A 16,804-nucleotide genomic window follows, 5' to 3' on the forward strand; every position below is an offset into this window, starting at 1 on the left:
TTTTATAATATGTCTCTGTTGTAAATGTCTGTAATATGTCTGTAGATTTTATTTTACTTTTATTTTGTTTTGTTTCGTGTGAATCTCATTATTTTATTTGCTTTGGCAACACTCTGTGTTGAGTACCCATCGGTCCTGCTAATAAAGCACCTGGAATTGAGTTGAACTGAATTGACAGAGAGGGGTTTCAGCAGTGTTACCTACCTCTCTCTCCCCTGTCTCTCCTCTCTCCTCTCTCCTCTCTCTCCTCTCTCCTCTCTCCCCTGTCTCTCTCCTGTGTCTCCCCTGTCTCTCTCCTGTCTCTCTCCCCTCTCTCTCCTCTCTCTCCCCTCTCTCTCTCCTGTCTCTCCCTCTCCATCTCCTCTCTCTCCCCTCTCTGTCTCCTCTCTCTCCCCTCTCTCTCTCCTGTGTCTCCCCTGTCTCTCTCCTGTCTCTCTCCTCTCTCTCCCCTCTCTCTCTCCCCTCTCTCCCCTCTCTCTCCTGTCTCTCCCCTCTCTCTCTCCTCTCTCCACTCTCTCCCCTCTCTCTTTCCTGTCTCTCTCCCCTCTCTCCCCTCTCTCCCCTCTCTCTCTCCTGTCTCTCCCCTCTCTCTCCCCTCTCTCCCCTGTCTCTCTCCTGTGTCTCCCCTGTCTCTCTCCTGTCTCTCTCCTGTCTCTCTCCCCTCTCTCTCCTCTCTCTCCCCTCTCTCCCCTCTCTCCCCTCTCTCTCTCCTGTCTCTCCCCTCTCTCTCCCCTCTCTCCCCTGTCTCTCTCCTGTGTCTCCCCTGTCTCTCTCCTGTCTCTCTCCCCTCTCTCTCCCCTCTCTCCCCTCTCTCTCCTGTCTCTCCCCTCTCTGTCTCCTCTCTTTCCCCTCTCTGTCTCCCCTCTCTTTCCCCTCTCTCCCCTCTCTCTCTCCTGTCTCTCCCCTCTCTGTCTCCTGTCTCTCTCCTCTCTCTCTCCTCTCTCACACTGACCCAGGACCTCTCCTGTGCTGAAGCCCATCACACTCATGGCCTCCAGAGTCTGGGTGAAGTCCTCTGAGTCACTCTGGCCGGACACTGCCAGCAGCCCACTGGACAGGAAGCGGTACTGGTCCCCGCTGGCCAGGAGGAGCCCCGCTGCGCAGAGGGAAGAGAGGGGTCAGTGCAGGGGTGCAGGGGGTACAGGGGTGCACAGAGGGTGACACTCAAGAGACAGACAGAGAGGGGTCAGTGCTGGGGCGCAGGGCGTACCCCTCATGTCCTCGGGGGCGCCGGACAGCAGCTGGTAGAAGATGTGGAAGGTCCTCTCCTCACGGCTCTGCCGGACGGCCCGAGACTTCTCCAGCAGGTCTGAGCGGCTGGGGTCAAGGGTCACACAGAGCCCTGCATCCCCTCCCTCATGGACACCATCCCTGATGACATCTCCTGCTGACCCTCCTCTCTCCTGGGCTGTGTGTGTCCAGTCAGTCAGGGTCTCTGTGCTGTAGTGTCCAGTCAGTCAGGGTCTCTGTGCTGTAGTGTCCAGTCAGTCAGTCAGGGTCTCTGTGCTGTAGTGTCCAGTCAGTCAGGGTCACTGTGCTGTAGTGTCCAGTCAGTCAGGGTCACTGTGCTGTAGTGTCCAGTCAGTCAGTCAGGGTCACTGTGCTGTAGTGTCCAGTCAGTCAGTCAGTGTCACTGTGCTGTAGTGTCCAGTCAGTCAGGGTCTCTGTGCTGTAGTGTCCAGTCAGTCAGTCAGGGTCACTGTGCTGTAGTGTCCAGTCAGTCAGGGTCACTGTGCTGTAGTGTCCAGTCAGTCAGTCAGGGTCACTGTGCTGTAGTGTCCAGTCAGTCAGGGTCACTGTGCTATAGTGTCCAGTCAGTCAGTCAGGGTCACTGTGCTGTAGTGTCCAGTCAGTCAGTGTCACTGTGCTGTAGTGTCCAGTCAGTCAGGGTCACTGTGCTGTAGTGTCCAGTCAGTCAGTCAGTGTCACTGTGCTGTAGTGTCCAGTCAGTTAGTGTCACTGTGCTGTAGTGTCCAGTCAGTCAGGGTCTCTGTGCTGTAGTGTCCAGTCAGTCAGTCAGGGTCACTGTGCTGTAGTGTCCAGTCAGTCAGGGTCACTGTGCTGTAGTGTCCAGTCAGTCAGTCAGGGTCACTGTGCTGTAGTGTCCAGTCAGTCAGTCAGTGTCACTGTGCTGTAGTGTCCAGTCATTCAGTGTCTCTGTGCTCTAGTGTCCAGTCAGTCAGGGTCACTGTGCTGTAGTGTCCAGTCAGTCAGGGTCTCTGTGCTCTAGTGTCCAGTCAGTCAGTCAGTGTCTCTGTGCTGTAGTGTCCAGTCAGTCAGTGTCACTGTGCTGTAGTGTCCAGTCAGTCAGTCAGGGTCACTGTGCTGTAGTGTCCAGTCAGTCAGTCAGTGTCTCTGTGCTGTAGTGTCCAGTCAGTCAGTCAGGGTCACTGTGCTGTAGTGTCCAGTCAGTCAGGGTCACTGTGCTGTAGTGTCCAGTCAGTCAGTCAGTGTCTCTGTGCTGTAGTGTCCAGTCAGTCAGTCAGGGTCACTGTGCTGTAGTGTCCAGTCAGTCAGGGTCAGCAGTGGAGTAAAGGATACAAGTCTCTATATTTGCTCCTACAATGTATCCTGCCACATCGAAGTTGATCCGAATAAACTTGCCCTGAAAAATAGTCCAGAGACGCAGTGTGTGTTAGTATAGAGTAACACACTAACACACACCCATAGTCACACACGATCACACACACCCAGACACAGACACAGACTCACAGACACACACTCACACCCACAGTCACACACACCCAGACACAGACACACAATCACACACACACACTTACAAAGCGCGAGGAGTTGTCGTTCTTCACAGTCTTGGCGTTCCCAAAGGCCTCCAGTATAGGATTGGCCTGTAGCAGCTGCTTCTCTAGCTCCCCCTGCAGGACAGACCTCACATTACACCTCATATTAATCCGCACTGGTGTCAGCAAGAGAAAATACTCAATATTCTACAGTATGAACAGTATCAGAGCAGACAGACAGGTCAGTATCTGCAGTAAGAACAGTACCAGAGCAGACAGATAGGTCAGTATCTGCAGTACGAACAGTACCAGTGCAGACAGACAGGTCAGTATCTGCAGTACGAACAGTACCAGAGCAGGCAGACAGGTCAGTATCTGCAGTACGAACAGTACCAGAGCAGACAGATAGGTCAGTATCTGCAGTACGAACAGTACCAGAGCAGACAGATAGATCAGTATCTACAGTACGAACACTATCAGAGCAGACAGACAGGTCAGTATCTGCAGTACGAACAGTACCAGAGCAGACAGACAGGTCAGTATCTGCAGTACGAACAGTACCAGAGCAGACAGACAGGTCAGTATCTGCAGTACGAACACTATCAGAGCAGACAGACAGATCAGTATCTACAGTACGAACAGTATCAGAGCAGACAGATAGGTCAGTATCTACAGTATGAACAGTACCAGCGCAGACAGACAGGTCAGTATCTGCAGTACGAACAGTATCAGAGCAGACAGACAGGTCAGTATCTACAGTACGAACAGTACCAGCGCAGACAGACAGGTCAGTATCTGCAGTACAAACAGTACCAGAGCAGGCAGACAGGTCAGTATCTGCAGTACGAACAGTACCAGAGCAGACAGATAGGTCAGTATCTGCAGTACAAATAGTACCAGAGCAGACAGACAGGTCAGTATCTACAGTACGAACAGTACCAGCGCAGACAGACAGGTCAGTATCTGCAGTACGAACAGTATCAGAGCAGACAGACAGGTCAGTATCTACAGTACGAACACTATCAGAGCAGACAGACAGGTCAGTATCTACAGTACAAACAGTACCAGAGCAGACAGATAGGTCAGTATCTGCAGTACGAACAGTATCAGAGCAGACAGACAGGTCAGTATCTACAGTACGAACAGTACCAGCGCAGACAGACAGGTCAGTATCTGCAGTACAAACTGTACCAGAGCAGACAGACAGGTCAGTATCTACAGTACGAACACTATCAGAGCAGACAGACAGGTCAGTATCTGCAGTACGAACAGTACCAGACCAGACAGATAGGTCAGTATCTGCAGTACGAACAGTACCAGAGCAGACAGACAGGTCAGTATCTACAGTACAAACAGTACCAGCGCAGACAGACAGATCAGTATCTGCAGTACAAACAGTATCAGAGCAGACAGACAGGTCAGTATCTACAGTATGAACACTATCAGAGCAGACAGACAGGTCAGTATCTACAGTACGAACAGTATCAGAGCAGACAGACAGGTCAGTATCTACAGTACGAACAGTATCAGCAGTGGACAGACAGGTCAGTATCTACAGTATGAACAGTATCAGCAGTGGACAGACAGGGTCGATACAGGCATGGTGATGGAGGTCATACTCACATATGTTCCACTCTGGGTCAGTGAGCCCAGGCCACACAGTGCAGGACACACATGCAGAAAGACAAGAACCAGCACAGGACATACAGGTGAGTGCAGAGACACACAGACACTGCCCCCAGTCCCCCCAGCACCCCGCACTCACTCTGTGCACAGATCCACCTGCTGTAGAGCGCTGTCCACTGGCCTTGTGCACATCCCCCTTAGCGAGACAGGAGACACAGGAGAGATGGGAGACACGGGAGAGACAAGAGAGACAAGAGAGACGGGAGAGACGGGAGAGACAAGAGAGATGGGAGAGACAGGAGACACAGGATAGACATGAGAGATGGGAGACACAGGAGAGACGGGAGAGACGGGAGAGACAAGAGAGACAAGAGAGACGGGAGAGACGGGAGAGACGGGAGAGACACAGGAGACACAGGAGACACAGGAGAGACAGGAGACACAGGAGAGACAGGAGAGACGGAAGACACGGGAGAGACACAGGAGACACAGGAGAGACAGGAGACATAGGAGACACAGGAGAAACAGGAGAAACAGGAGAGACAGGAGACACGGGAGAGAAAGACAATACACACTTGCTGAATATTTGACCAAGATAAGAAACAACAAACAGAAACAGACCCTGACGAAGTACAGGCTCAGTGACCACAGCCTGGCCAGAGAAACTGGACATAGGCAGACCTGACTGTCCAGAGAGGACAGGCTCAGTGACCACAGCCTGGCCAGAGAAACTGGACACAGGCAGACCTGACTGTCCAGAGAGGACAGGCTCAGTGACCACAGCCTGGCCAGAGAAACTGGACACAGGCAGACTTGACTGTCCAGAGAGTACAGCTTCAGTGGCCACAGCCTGGCCAGAGAAACTGGACACAGGCAGACCTGACTGTCCAGAGAGGACAGGCTCAGTGATACAGCCTGGCCAGAGAAACTGGACACAGGCAGACCTGACTGTCCAGAGAGGACAGGCTCAGTGACCACAGCCTGGCCAGAGAAACTGGACACAGGCAGACTTGACTGTCCAGAGAGTACAGCTTCAGTGGCCACAGCCTGGCCAGAGAAACTGGACACAGGCAGACCTGACTGTCCAGAGAGGAAAGGCTCAGTGACCACAGCCTGGCCAGAGAAACTGGACACAGACAGACCTGACTGTCCAGAGAGGACAGGCTCAGTGACCACAGCCCGGCCAGAGAAACTGGACACAGGCAGACCTGACTGTCCAGAGAGGAAAGGCTCAGTGACCACAGCCTGGCCAGAGAAACTGGACACAGACAGACCTGACTGTCCAGAGAGGACAGGCTCAGTGACCACAGCCTGGCCAGAGAAACTGGACACAGACAGACCTGACTGTCCAGAGAGGACAGGCTCAGTGACCACAGCCCAGCCAGAGAAACTGGACACAGGCAGACCTGACTGTCCAGAGAGGACAGGCTGTGCTCCCACTACCAGCGGGGAGAAATAGAGACAGAGGTGCACTTCCTACTGCACTGTGACAGATACTCTGGGATTAAACAGTGAGCCTGTCTCTCAATAATAATAATACAGTGTGTGATCTCCTGTCCCAGCCTGAGGAACAGTGAGCCTGTCTCTCAATAATAATAATACAGTATGTGATCTCCTGTCCCAGCCTGAGGAACAGTGAGCCTGTCTCTCAATAATAATAATACAGTGTGTGATCTCCTGTCCCAGCCTGAGGATCAGACAGTGAGCCTGTCTCTCAATAATAATAATACAGTGTGTGATCTCCTGTCCCAGCCTGAGGAACAGACAGTAAGCCTGTCTCTCAATAATAATAATACAGTGTGTGATCTCCTGTCCCAGCCTGAGGAACAGTGAGTCTGTCTCTCAATAATAATAATACAGTGTGCGATCTCCTGTCCCAGCCTGAGGAACAGACAGTGAGCCTGTCTCTCAATAATAATAATAATACAGTGTGTGATCTCCTGTCCCAGCCTGAGGAACAGACAGTGAGCCTGTCTCTCAATAATAATAATACAGTGTGTGATCTCCTGTCCCAGCCTGAGGAACAGACAGTGAGCCTGTCTCTCAATAATAATAATACAGTGTGTGATCTCCTGTCCCAGCCTGAGGAACAGACAATGAGCCTGTCTCTCAATAATAATAATACAGTGTGTGATCTCCTGTCCCTGCCTGAGGAACAGTGACACTGTCTCTCAATAATGCCCCATGTGTTTGTGTGTAGATGTCTATGATGTGTCTGTATTGTAGATGTTGTGTTAATTGTGTGTATCTTTGGCAATACTGGTCTATTCACTGGTCCAGCCAGTAACGCTGAATTGAGAGAGAGGAGAGAGAGAAGACTGTGATTCTCCACACTATCACTGGACTGTGATTCTCCACACTGTCACTGGACTGGAGTGGACTGGACTGGGAGAGTACTGTGATTCTCCACACTGTCACTGGACTGGACTGGACTAGACTGGGACAGTGCTGTGATTCTCCACACTGTCACTGGACTGTGATTCTCCACACTGTCACTGGACTGGACTGGACTAGACTGGGACAGTGCTGTGATTCTCCACACTGTCACTGGACTGTGATTCTCCACACTGTCACTGGACTGGAGTGGACTGGACTGGGAGAGTACTGTGATTCTCCACACTGTCACTGGACTGGACTGGGACAGTACTGTGATTCTCCACACTGTCACTGGACTGGACTGGACTGGACTGGGAGAGTACTGTGATTCTCCACACTGTCACTGGACTGGACTGGGACAGTACTGTGATTCTCCACACTGTCACTGGACTGGACTGGGAGTCTCTACACTGTCACTGGACTGGCCTGCACTGGGCTGAACTGGGAGTCTCTAGAGTCTCTCTCTGGGTCAGGAACGTACAGTACCTGTGCTGTGGACCGGGCTGGGCCTGCTGGTCCGGGCCTGTGGGACGAGGCTACGTGGGCCAGGTACTGGATCACCTTCTTAGTGTTCTCTGTCTTTCCTGCTCCGGACTCCCCGCTGCCACACAACAGACACAACACACACTGGTTTAATACAGCAACACACAGCAACACACACTGGCTTCATACAGCAACACACATTGGCTTCATACAGCAACACACAGCAACACACACTGGCTTCATACAGCAACACACCACAACACACACTGCCTCAATACAACAACACAGCCACACACGCTCAGGGTTGTTAATACAGCAACACACAGTAACACAGTCTCTGGATTATTAACACAGAAACAGACAGAGGACACACGCTCAGGGTTATTAATGCAGAAACAGACAGAAGAAACAGGCTCATGGTTGTTAATACAGAAACAGACAGAGGACACAGGCTCAGGGTTATTAATACAGAAACAGACAGAGGACACAGGCTCGGGGTTATTAATACAGAAACAGACAGAGGACACAGGCTCAGGATTATTAATACAGAAACAGACAGAGGACACAGGCTCAGGGTTATTAATGCAGAAACAGACAGAGGACACAGGCTCAGGGTTGTTAATGCAGAAACAGACAGAGGACACAGGCTCGGGGTTGTTAATGCAGAAACAGACAGAGGACACAGGCTCGGGGTTATTAATACAGAAACAGACAGAGGACACAGGCTCAGGTTATTAATACAGAAACAGACAGAGGACACAGGCTCAGGATTATTAATACAGAAACAGACAGAGGACACAGGCTCAGGGTTATTAATGCAGAAACAGACAGAGGACACAGGCTCAGGGTTGTTAATGCAGAATCAGACAGAGGACACAGGCTCAGGGTTGTTAATGCAGAATCAGACAGAGGACACAGGCTCGGGGTTATTAATGCAGAAACAGACAGAGGACACAGGCTCGGGGTTATTAATACAGAAACAGACAGAGGACACAGGCTCGGGGTTATTAATGCAGAAACAGACAGAGGACACATGCTCGGGGTTATTAATGCAGAAACAGACAGAGGACACAGGCTCAGGGTTGTTAATGCAGAAACAGACAGAGGACACAGGCTCAGGGTTGTTAATACAGAAACAGACAGAGGGCACACGCTCAGGGTTATTAATGGAACACAGAATGATACTCACGTGCACAGAATGGACTGGTCTTCCCTGTCTGTGGAGAGAGACGTCACATGTTAAACAGCAGTCAGTTCAGCAGACAGGTAACAGTCAGTTTAAGAGCTAATCTAGTTCAGCTCAGAGAAACAGTGAAGAACAAAGCAGGGAGAGGTCAAAGATCAAGCCTGGCACAGATCACGGGTCACGGCCAGGACAGGACACAAGTCAGGGCTGGTGCAGGTGAAAGGTCAAGCCTGGTGCAGGTCAAAGCTCAGGGCTGGTGCAGGTGAAAGGTCAAGCCTGGTGCAGGTCAAAGCTCAGGGCTGGTACAGGTGAAAGGTCAAGCCTGGTGCAGGTCAAAGCTCACAGTGACGCCTCAGGGGTCAGAACACTGCCCTCTGGTGGTGCAGTGATGCCTCAGGGGTCAGAACGCTGCCCTCTGGTGGCGCAGTGATGCCTCAGGGGTCAGAACGCTGCCCTCTGGTGACACAGTGATGCCTCAGGGGGTCAGAACGCTGCCCTCTGGTGACACAGTGGTACAGTGACACCTCAGGGAGTCAGAACGCTGCCCTCTGGTGGTGCAGTGATGCCTCAGGGGTCAGAACGCTGCCCTCTGGTGGCGCAGTGATGCCTCAGGGGTCAGAACGCTGCCCTCTGGTGGCGCAGTGACACAGTGACGCCTCAGGTCACCCAGCTCCTGAGAGACTGTGGTTGACAGGCAGACAGACAGGGTGGGGCATTGCAGCACCCTGGGGCTCTTCTGTACGCAGACACTCCTACACCAGTCCTACAGGTTCAGCACATTCCTGACACACCTGTACAGGCCTGGAGAGTCTCAGACTGCTCTGTCAGTGTCAGTGGAGTCTGATTATAATCCCAGTGAAGAACTAGTCCAGCTCCCAGTCCAGTCAGTCCAGTCCAGCCTGGAGAGTCTCAGACTGCTCTGTCAGTGTCAGTGGAGTCTGATTATAATCCCAGTGAAGAACTAGTCCAGCTCCCAGTCCAGTCAGTCCAGTCCAGCCTGGAGAGTCTCAGACTGCTCTGGCAGTGTCAGTGGAGTCTGATTATAATCCCAGTGAAGAACTAGTCCAGCTCCCAGTGCAGCCAGTCCAGTCCAGCCTGGAGAGTCTCAGACTGCTCTGTCAGTGCCAGTGGAGTGTGATTATAATCCCAGTCAAGAACTAGTCCAGCTCCCAGTCCAGTCAGTCCAGTCAGTCCAGTCCAGCCTGGAGAGTCTCAGACTGCTCTGTCAGTGTCAGTGAGTCTGATTATAATCCCAGTGAAGAACTAGTCCAGCTCCCAGTGCAGCCAGTCCAGTCCAGCCTGGAGCGTCTCAGACTGCTCTGTCAGTGTCAGTGGAGTCTGATTATAATCCCAGTAAAGTACTAGTCCAGCTCCCAGTGCAGCCAGTCCAGTCCAGCCTGGAGCGTCTCAGACTGCTCTGTCAGTGTCAGTGGAGTCTGATTATAATCCCAGTGAAGAACTAGTCCAGCTCCCAGTCCAGTCGGTCCAGTCCAGCCTGGAGAGTCTCAGACTGCTCTGTCAGTGTCAGTGAGTCTGATTATAATCCCAGTGAAGAACTAGTCCAGCTCCCAGTCCAGTCAGTCCAGTCCAGCCTGGAGAGTCTCAGACTGCTCTGGCAGTGTCAGTGGAGTCTGATTATAATCCCAGTGAAGAACTAGTCCAGCTCCCAGTGCAGCCAGTCCAGTCCAGCCTGGAGAGTCTCAGACTGCTCTGTCAGTGTCAGTGGAGTGTGATTATAATCCCAGTCAAGAACTAGTCCAGCTCCCAGTCCAGTCAGTCCAGTCAGTCCAGTCCAGCCTGGAGAGTCTCAGACTGCTCTGTCAGTGTCAGTGAGTCTGATTATAATCCCAGTGAAGAACTAGTCCAGCTCCCATTGCAGCCAGTCCAGTCCAGCCTGGAGCGTCTCAGACTGCTCTGTCAGTGTCAGTGGAGTCTGATTATAATCCCAGTGAAGAACTAGTCCAGCTCCCAGTGCAGCCAGTCCAGTCCAGCCTGGAGCGTCTCAGACTGCTCTGTCAGTGTCAGTGGAGTCTGATTATAATCCCAGTGAAGAACTAGTCCAGCTCCCAGTCCAGTCAGTCCAGTCCAGCCTGGAGAGTCTCAGACTGCTCTGTCAGTGTCAGTGAGTCTGATTATAATCCCAGTGAAGAACTAGTCCAGCTCCCAGTGCAGCCAGTCCAGTCCAGCCTGGAGCGTCTCAGACTGCTCTGTCAGTGTCAGTGAGTCTGATTATAATCCCAGTGAAGAACTAGTCCAGCTCCCAGTCCAGTCAGTCCAGTCCAGCCTGGAGAGTCTCAGACTGCTCTGGCAGTGTCAGTGGAGTCTGACAGTCAGTGTGGGTTAGGGTCTGCGCGGTGAGTGCCACAGTGGAGTCTGACAGTCAGTGTGGGTTAGGGTCTGCGCAGTGAGTGCCACAGTGGAGTCCGCGTGGTACCTTGCAGCATGCTCTTGTAAGCGGCCTCAGAGATGGCGTAGATGTGCGGGGGCATCTCGTGGCGCTTCTTGCCGCGGTACATCTCCACGATGGACTCGGTGTAGATGGGCAGGTTCTTGTAGGGGTTGATGACCACGCAGAACAGCCCAGAGTAGGTCTGAGGGGAGAGGGGGGTGAGTGCTGTACTGCGGCCCTCGCCGCCTCACCAGCCCCACCCCTCCCGCCGCCGCGGCCCCACACTCACGTAGATGAGCCCAGAGTAGTATCTCTCCTTCAGGTTGTGCAGGACGGAGGCCTCGTTCAGGCAGGTGAGGTCGGCCATGTCCTCCGCCTTGCTGAAGCGTGGCGGGTTCATCCTCTGGACCTCGTCCCGCGACACGCTGACCCGGCGGCCTGACTCCACCAGCTCCACCTCCAGCTCGTCCCCGCGCTCCTCCCGCACGCCGGCCGCCTGCCGGGGGAGAGCTCGTCACGCCGGGAGCGGCGGCCCTGGGCCTCCACCCCACCCCTCCCCTCCCCCTGCCAGCTCTTACCCCCAGCTCCTGGTGCGGGACTGGAGCAAGACTCCCAGCCGTGCTGTTGGAGCTCCTTCAGCGGGAGAGATGGGCTCAGCACAGCGGCTCTGAACCTCATAGCATCTGGGCCAGACGGACACCACGAATCGAGCACAGATCAGACCCCACCGATCATCACAGATAATCGAGCACAGATCAGACCCCCCTGATCGTCACACAGATAATCGAGCACAGATCAGATCCCTGATCGTCACACAGATAATAGAGCACAGATCAGACCCCCCTGATCGTCATACAGATAGAGCACAGATCAGACCCCTGATCGTCACACAGTTAATCGAGCACAGATCAGACCCCCCTGATCATCACACAGATAATAGAGCACAGATCAGATCCCTGATCGTCACACAGTTAATCAAGTACAGATCAGACCCCACCAATCATCACAGATAATCGAGCACAGATCAGACCCACCTGATCGTCACACAGTTAATCAAGTACAGATCAGACCCCACCAATCATCACAGATAATCGAGCACAGATCAGACCCACCTGATCGTCACACAGTTAATCAAGTACAGATCAGACCCCACTAATCATCACAGATAATCGAGCACAGATCAGACCCCGCTGATCGTCACACAGATAATCGAGCACAGATCAGATCCCTGATCGTCACACAGTTAATCGAGTACAGATCAGACCCCACCGATCATCACACAGTTAATCGAGCACAGATCAGACGCCCCTGATCATCACAGAGATAATCGAGCACAGATCAGACGCCCCTGATCGTCACACAGATAATCGAGCACAGATCAGACCCCCCTGATTGTCACACAGATAATCGAGCACAGATCAGACCCCTGATCGTCACACAGTTAATCGAGCACAGATCAGACCCACCTGATCGTCACACAGTTAATCGAGCACAGATCAGACCCCGCTGATCGTCACACAGATAATCGAGCACAGATCAGATCCCTGATCGTCACACAGATAATAGAGCACTGATCAGACCCCCCTGATCGTCACACAGATAATCGAGCACAGATCAGATCCCTGATCGTCACACAGATAATAGAGCACAGATCAGACCCCCCTGATCGTCACACAGATAGAGCACAGATCAGACCCCTGATCGTCACACAGTTAATCGAGCACAGATCAGACCCCCCTGATCGTCACACAGATAATAGAGCACAGATCAGATCCCTGATCGTCACACAGTTAATCGAGCACAGATCAGACCCCCCTGATCGTCACACAGATAACAGAGCACAGATCAGATCCCTGATCGTCACACAGTTAATCAAGCACAGATCAGACCCCACTGATCATCACACAGATAATCGAGCACAGATCAGACCCCCCTGATCGTCACACAGATAATCGAGCACAGATCAGACCCCTGATCGTCACACAGTTAATCAAGTACAGATCAGACCCCACCAATCATCACAGATAATCGAGCACAGATCAGACCCCGCTGATTGTCACAACGATAATCGAGCACAGATCAGACCCACCTGATCGTCACACAGTTAATCAAGTACAGATCAGACCCCACTAATCATCACAGATAATCGAGCACAGATCAGACCCCGCTGATCGTCACACAGATAATCGAGTACAGATCAGACCCCACCGATCATCACACAGTTAATCGAGCACAGATCAGACGCCCCTGATCATCACAGAGATAATCGAGCACAGATCAGACGCCCCTGATCGTCACATAGATAATCGAGCACAGATCAGATCCCCCTGATTGTCACACAGATAATCGAGCACAGATCAGACCCCTGATCGTCACACAGTTAATCGAGCACAGATCAGACCCACCTGATCGTCACACAGTTAATCGAGCACAGATCAGACCCCTGATCGTCACACAGTTAATCGAGCACAGATCAGACCCACCTGATCGTCACACAGTTAATCGAGCACAGATCAGACCCCCCTGATCATCACAGATAATCGAGCACAGATCAGATCCCCATCGGCGTCTCACCTCGAACCCATGCCTCTCGGATGAGACCCACACCAGCCGCTTCGCTGCCCAGTCAGCCTGGCTGGAGGCTGAGAAGGAGGAGCCAGGCGAGGAGGGCCCCGCCCCCAAGTAGAGGAAGCGGTTCGCCTCACTGACACTGCCTCCAGCTGGTCTGGACATGGTACTTCAGGGAAAAAGAGAGGTTAATACAGACTGAGTGGACACTACAGCACAGAGACACTGACTGACTGGACACTACAGCACAGTGACCCTGACTGACTGACTGGACACTACAGCACAGAGACACTGACTGGCTGACTGGACACTACAGCACAGCGACACTGACTGACTGGACACTACAGCACAGAGACACTGACTGACTGGACACTACAGCACAGAGACACTGACTGACTGACTGGACACTACAGCACAGAGACACTGACTGACTGGACACTACAGCACAGAGACACTGACTGACTGACTGGACACTACAGCACAGAGACACTGACTGACTGGACACTACAGCACAGAGACACTGACTGACTGACTGGACACTACAGCACAGAGACACTGACTGACTGGACACTACAGCACAGAGACACTGACTGACTGACTGGACACTACAGCACAGTGACCCTGACTGACTGAACACTACAGCACAGTGACCCTGACTGACTGACTGGACACTACAGCACAGAGACCCTGACTGACTGACTGGACACTACAGCACAGAGACACTGACTGACTGACTGACTGGACACTACAGCACAGAGACACTGACTGACTGACTGGACACTACAGCACAGTGACCCTGACTGACTGACTGGACACTACAGCACAGAGACCCTGACTGACTGACTGGACACTACAGCACAGAGACACTGACTGACTGGACACTACAGCACAGTGACCCTGACTGACTGACTGGACACTACAGCACAGTGACCCTGGCTGACTGGACACTACAGCACAGAGACACTGACTGACTGACTGGACACTACAGCACAGTGACCCTGACTGACTGACTGGACACTACAGCACAGTGACCCTGACTGACTGACTGGACACTACAGCACAGAGACCCTGACTGACTGGACACTACAGCACAGAGACACTGACTGACTGACTGGACACTACAGCACAGTGACCCTGACTGACTGACTGGACACTAATGCTGACAGAGAGCTGGAGGGTTTCTTACTACATACAGTATACATAGTGAGTGACTCACTGAACCTACAAGTCATCCTCTGCAGTGGGAGGGAGAGGGACAGGTCTGGTTCTACAGGGACAGAGGAATGTGGTTGGACTGGTCCAGAGCTCTGTCAGCATGGACACACACATTCCTGACATTGTCACCCATCATCTGTCACATCTGTGACAGCTGTCAGACACTAGATTCTATAATTCTGTCATCTGGATTATAACTGTACACACACAGTGCCAGTGTGAGACACTGTACCCACTCCCCCAGCTCCCAGACTGACACCCCCAGTCCCCCAGCTCCCAGCCTGACACCCCCAGTCCCCCAGACTGACACCCCCAGTCCCCCAGCTCCCAGCCTGACACCCCCAGTCCCCCAGACTGACACCCCCAGTCCCTCAGCCCCTCAGCCTGACACCCCCAGTCCCTCAGCCTGACACCCCCAGTCCCCCAGCTCCCAGACTGACACCCCCAGTCCCCCAGCCCCTCAGCCTGACACCCCCAGTCCCTCAGCCCCCCAGACTGACACCCCCAGTCCCTCAGCCTGACACCCCCAGTCCCCCAGCTCCCAGCCTGACACCCCCAGTCCCCCAGACTGACACCCCCAGTCCCTCAGCCCCTCAGCCTGACACCCCCAGTCCCCCAGACTGACACCCCCAGTCCCTCAGCCTGACACCCCCAGTCCCCCAGCTCCCAGACTGACACCCCCAGTCCCTCAGCCCCTCAGCCTGACACCCCCAGTCCCTCAGCCCCTCAGCCTGACACCCCCAGTCCCCCAGACTGACACCCCCAGTCCCTCAGCCCCTCAGCCTGACACCCCCAGTCCCTCAGCCTGACACCCCCAGTCCCTCAGCCCCTCAGCCTGACACCCCCAGTCCCCCAGACTGACACCCCCAGTCCCCCAGCCCCTCAGCCTGACACCCGCAGTCCCCCAGACTGACACCCCCAGTCCCCCAGACTGACACCCCCAGTCCCTCAGCCCCTCAGCCTGACACCCCCAGTCCCCCAGACTGACACCCCCAGTCCCTCAGCCCCTCAGACTGACACCCCCAGTCCCTCAGCCTGACACCCCCAGTCCCCCAGCTCCCAGCCTGACACCCCCAGTCCCTCAGCCCCTCAGCCTGACACCCCCAGTCCCCCAGCTCCCAGCCTGACACCCCCAGTCCCCCAGACTGACACCCCCAGTCCCTCAGCCCCTCAGACTGACACCCCCAGTCCCCCAGACTGACACCCCAGTCCCTCAGCCCCTCAGCCTGACACCCCCAGTCCCCCAGACTGACACCCCCAGTCCCTCAGCCTGACACCCCCAGTCCCCCAGCTCCCAGACTGACACCCCCAGTCCCTCAGCCCCTCAGCCTGACACCCCCAGTCCCTCAGCCCCTCAGCCTGACACCCCCAGTCCCCCAGACTGACACCCCCAGTCCCTCAGCCCCTCAGCCTGACACCCCCAGTCCCCCAGACTGACACCCCCAGTCCCTCAGCCCCTCAGCCTGACACCCCCAGTCCCCCAGACTGACACCCCAGTCCCTCAGCCCCTCAGACTGACACCCCCAGTCCCTCAGCCTGACACCCCCAGTCCCCCAGCTCCCAGCCTGACACCCCCAGTCCCCCAGACTGACACCCCCAGTCCCCCAGCTCCCAGCCTGACACCCCCAGTCCCCCAGACTGACACCCCCAGTCCCCAGCCTCTCCCGGGCGGTGCCGCAGGTACCCGGACAGCAGCTCGGCCGCATCCGGACCGGTCCGAGACCGCGAGCGCCGAGCCGGAGACGAAGCCCGAGAGCGGTGCGGGCCGGTTCGGCCGGAGAGCCGCTCAGCTCCTCGGTTCTGCACCGCCAGGACACCGAGCCGCACCTACCCTGCGAGCAGCGACACGCGGCTCCTCCGTTTTTCTCTTTGTTTTTCTGGAGCAGCGCAGCGACTGCGCCCGGTTGACAGACCTGACAGACACACTTAACACACACACACTGACAGTCGGGGAGGAGGGCGGACTGAGGGCAGGCCCGTGGCTTCAGCGGCTCGATCACTCTTCCGCACGGTAGCCAATCGCTGCTCACGCTAAGGCCGAAACCCCGCCCCAAGCGCGGGCGGGCCCAATAAGAGGACCGAGCCTCCGCCACCGCTCCGCCTACGTCAGTGGAGCAGTGCGGGGGGGTGCTCCGCCCCGCCCCCTCCCTGGCAAGCCGGGTGGAACTGAGCAATGGCAGGCGGGGGCGGGGCACCGGCGGCAAGGACAGCCAATAGCGAGGC

The 16,804-nt window shown here is 54.5% G+C and overlaps 1 protein-coding gene across 1 annotated transcript in view; it reads right to left on the reverse strand.

Moving 5' to 3' along the window:
• LOC148816361 (myosin-10-like) overlaps positions 1-16,536 on the reverse strand; it is a 20,499-nt gene extending 3,963 nt beyond the window's left edge. Inside the window, exons 1-12 of the mRNA XM_088940105.1 lie at positions 16,413-16,536; positions 13,373-13,535; positions 11,088-11,294; positions 10,844-11,000; positions 8,413-8,440; positions 7,227-7,341; positions 4,504-4,560; positions 2,781-2,873; positions 2,542-2,605; positions 1,211-1,309; positions 953-1,096; positions 113-150 (exon numbers count right to left, since the gene is read on the reverse strand). Coding sequence (XP_088796231.1) covers positions 113-150; positions 953-1,096; positions 1,211-1,309; positions 2,542-2,605; positions 2,781-2,873; positions 4,504-4,560; positions 7,227-7,341; positions 8,413-8,440; positions 10,844-11,000; positions 11,088-11,294; positions 13,373-13,531 — 1,161 coding nt within the window. The 5' untranslated portion in view covers positions 13,532-13,535; positions 16,413-16,536. The remainder of the gene's footprint in view (positions 1-112; positions 151-952; positions 1,097-1,210; positions 1,310-2,541; positions 2,606-2,780; positions 2,874-4,503; positions 4,561-7,226; positions 7,342-8,412; positions 8,441-10,843; positions 11,001-11,087; positions 11,295-13,372; positions 13,536-16,412) is intronic.
• Positions 16,537-16,804: the final 268 nt, after the last annotated feature.

Source organism: Atractosteus spatula, chromosome 22 (assembly GCF_055471065.1).
Source record: "Atractosteus spatula isolate fAtrSpa1 chromosome 22, fAtrSpa1.hap1, whole genome shotgun sequence".
Classification (NCBI taxonomy): Eukaryota; Metazoa; Chordata; class Actinopteri; order Semionotiformes; family Lepisosteidae; genus Atractosteus; species Atractosteus spatula.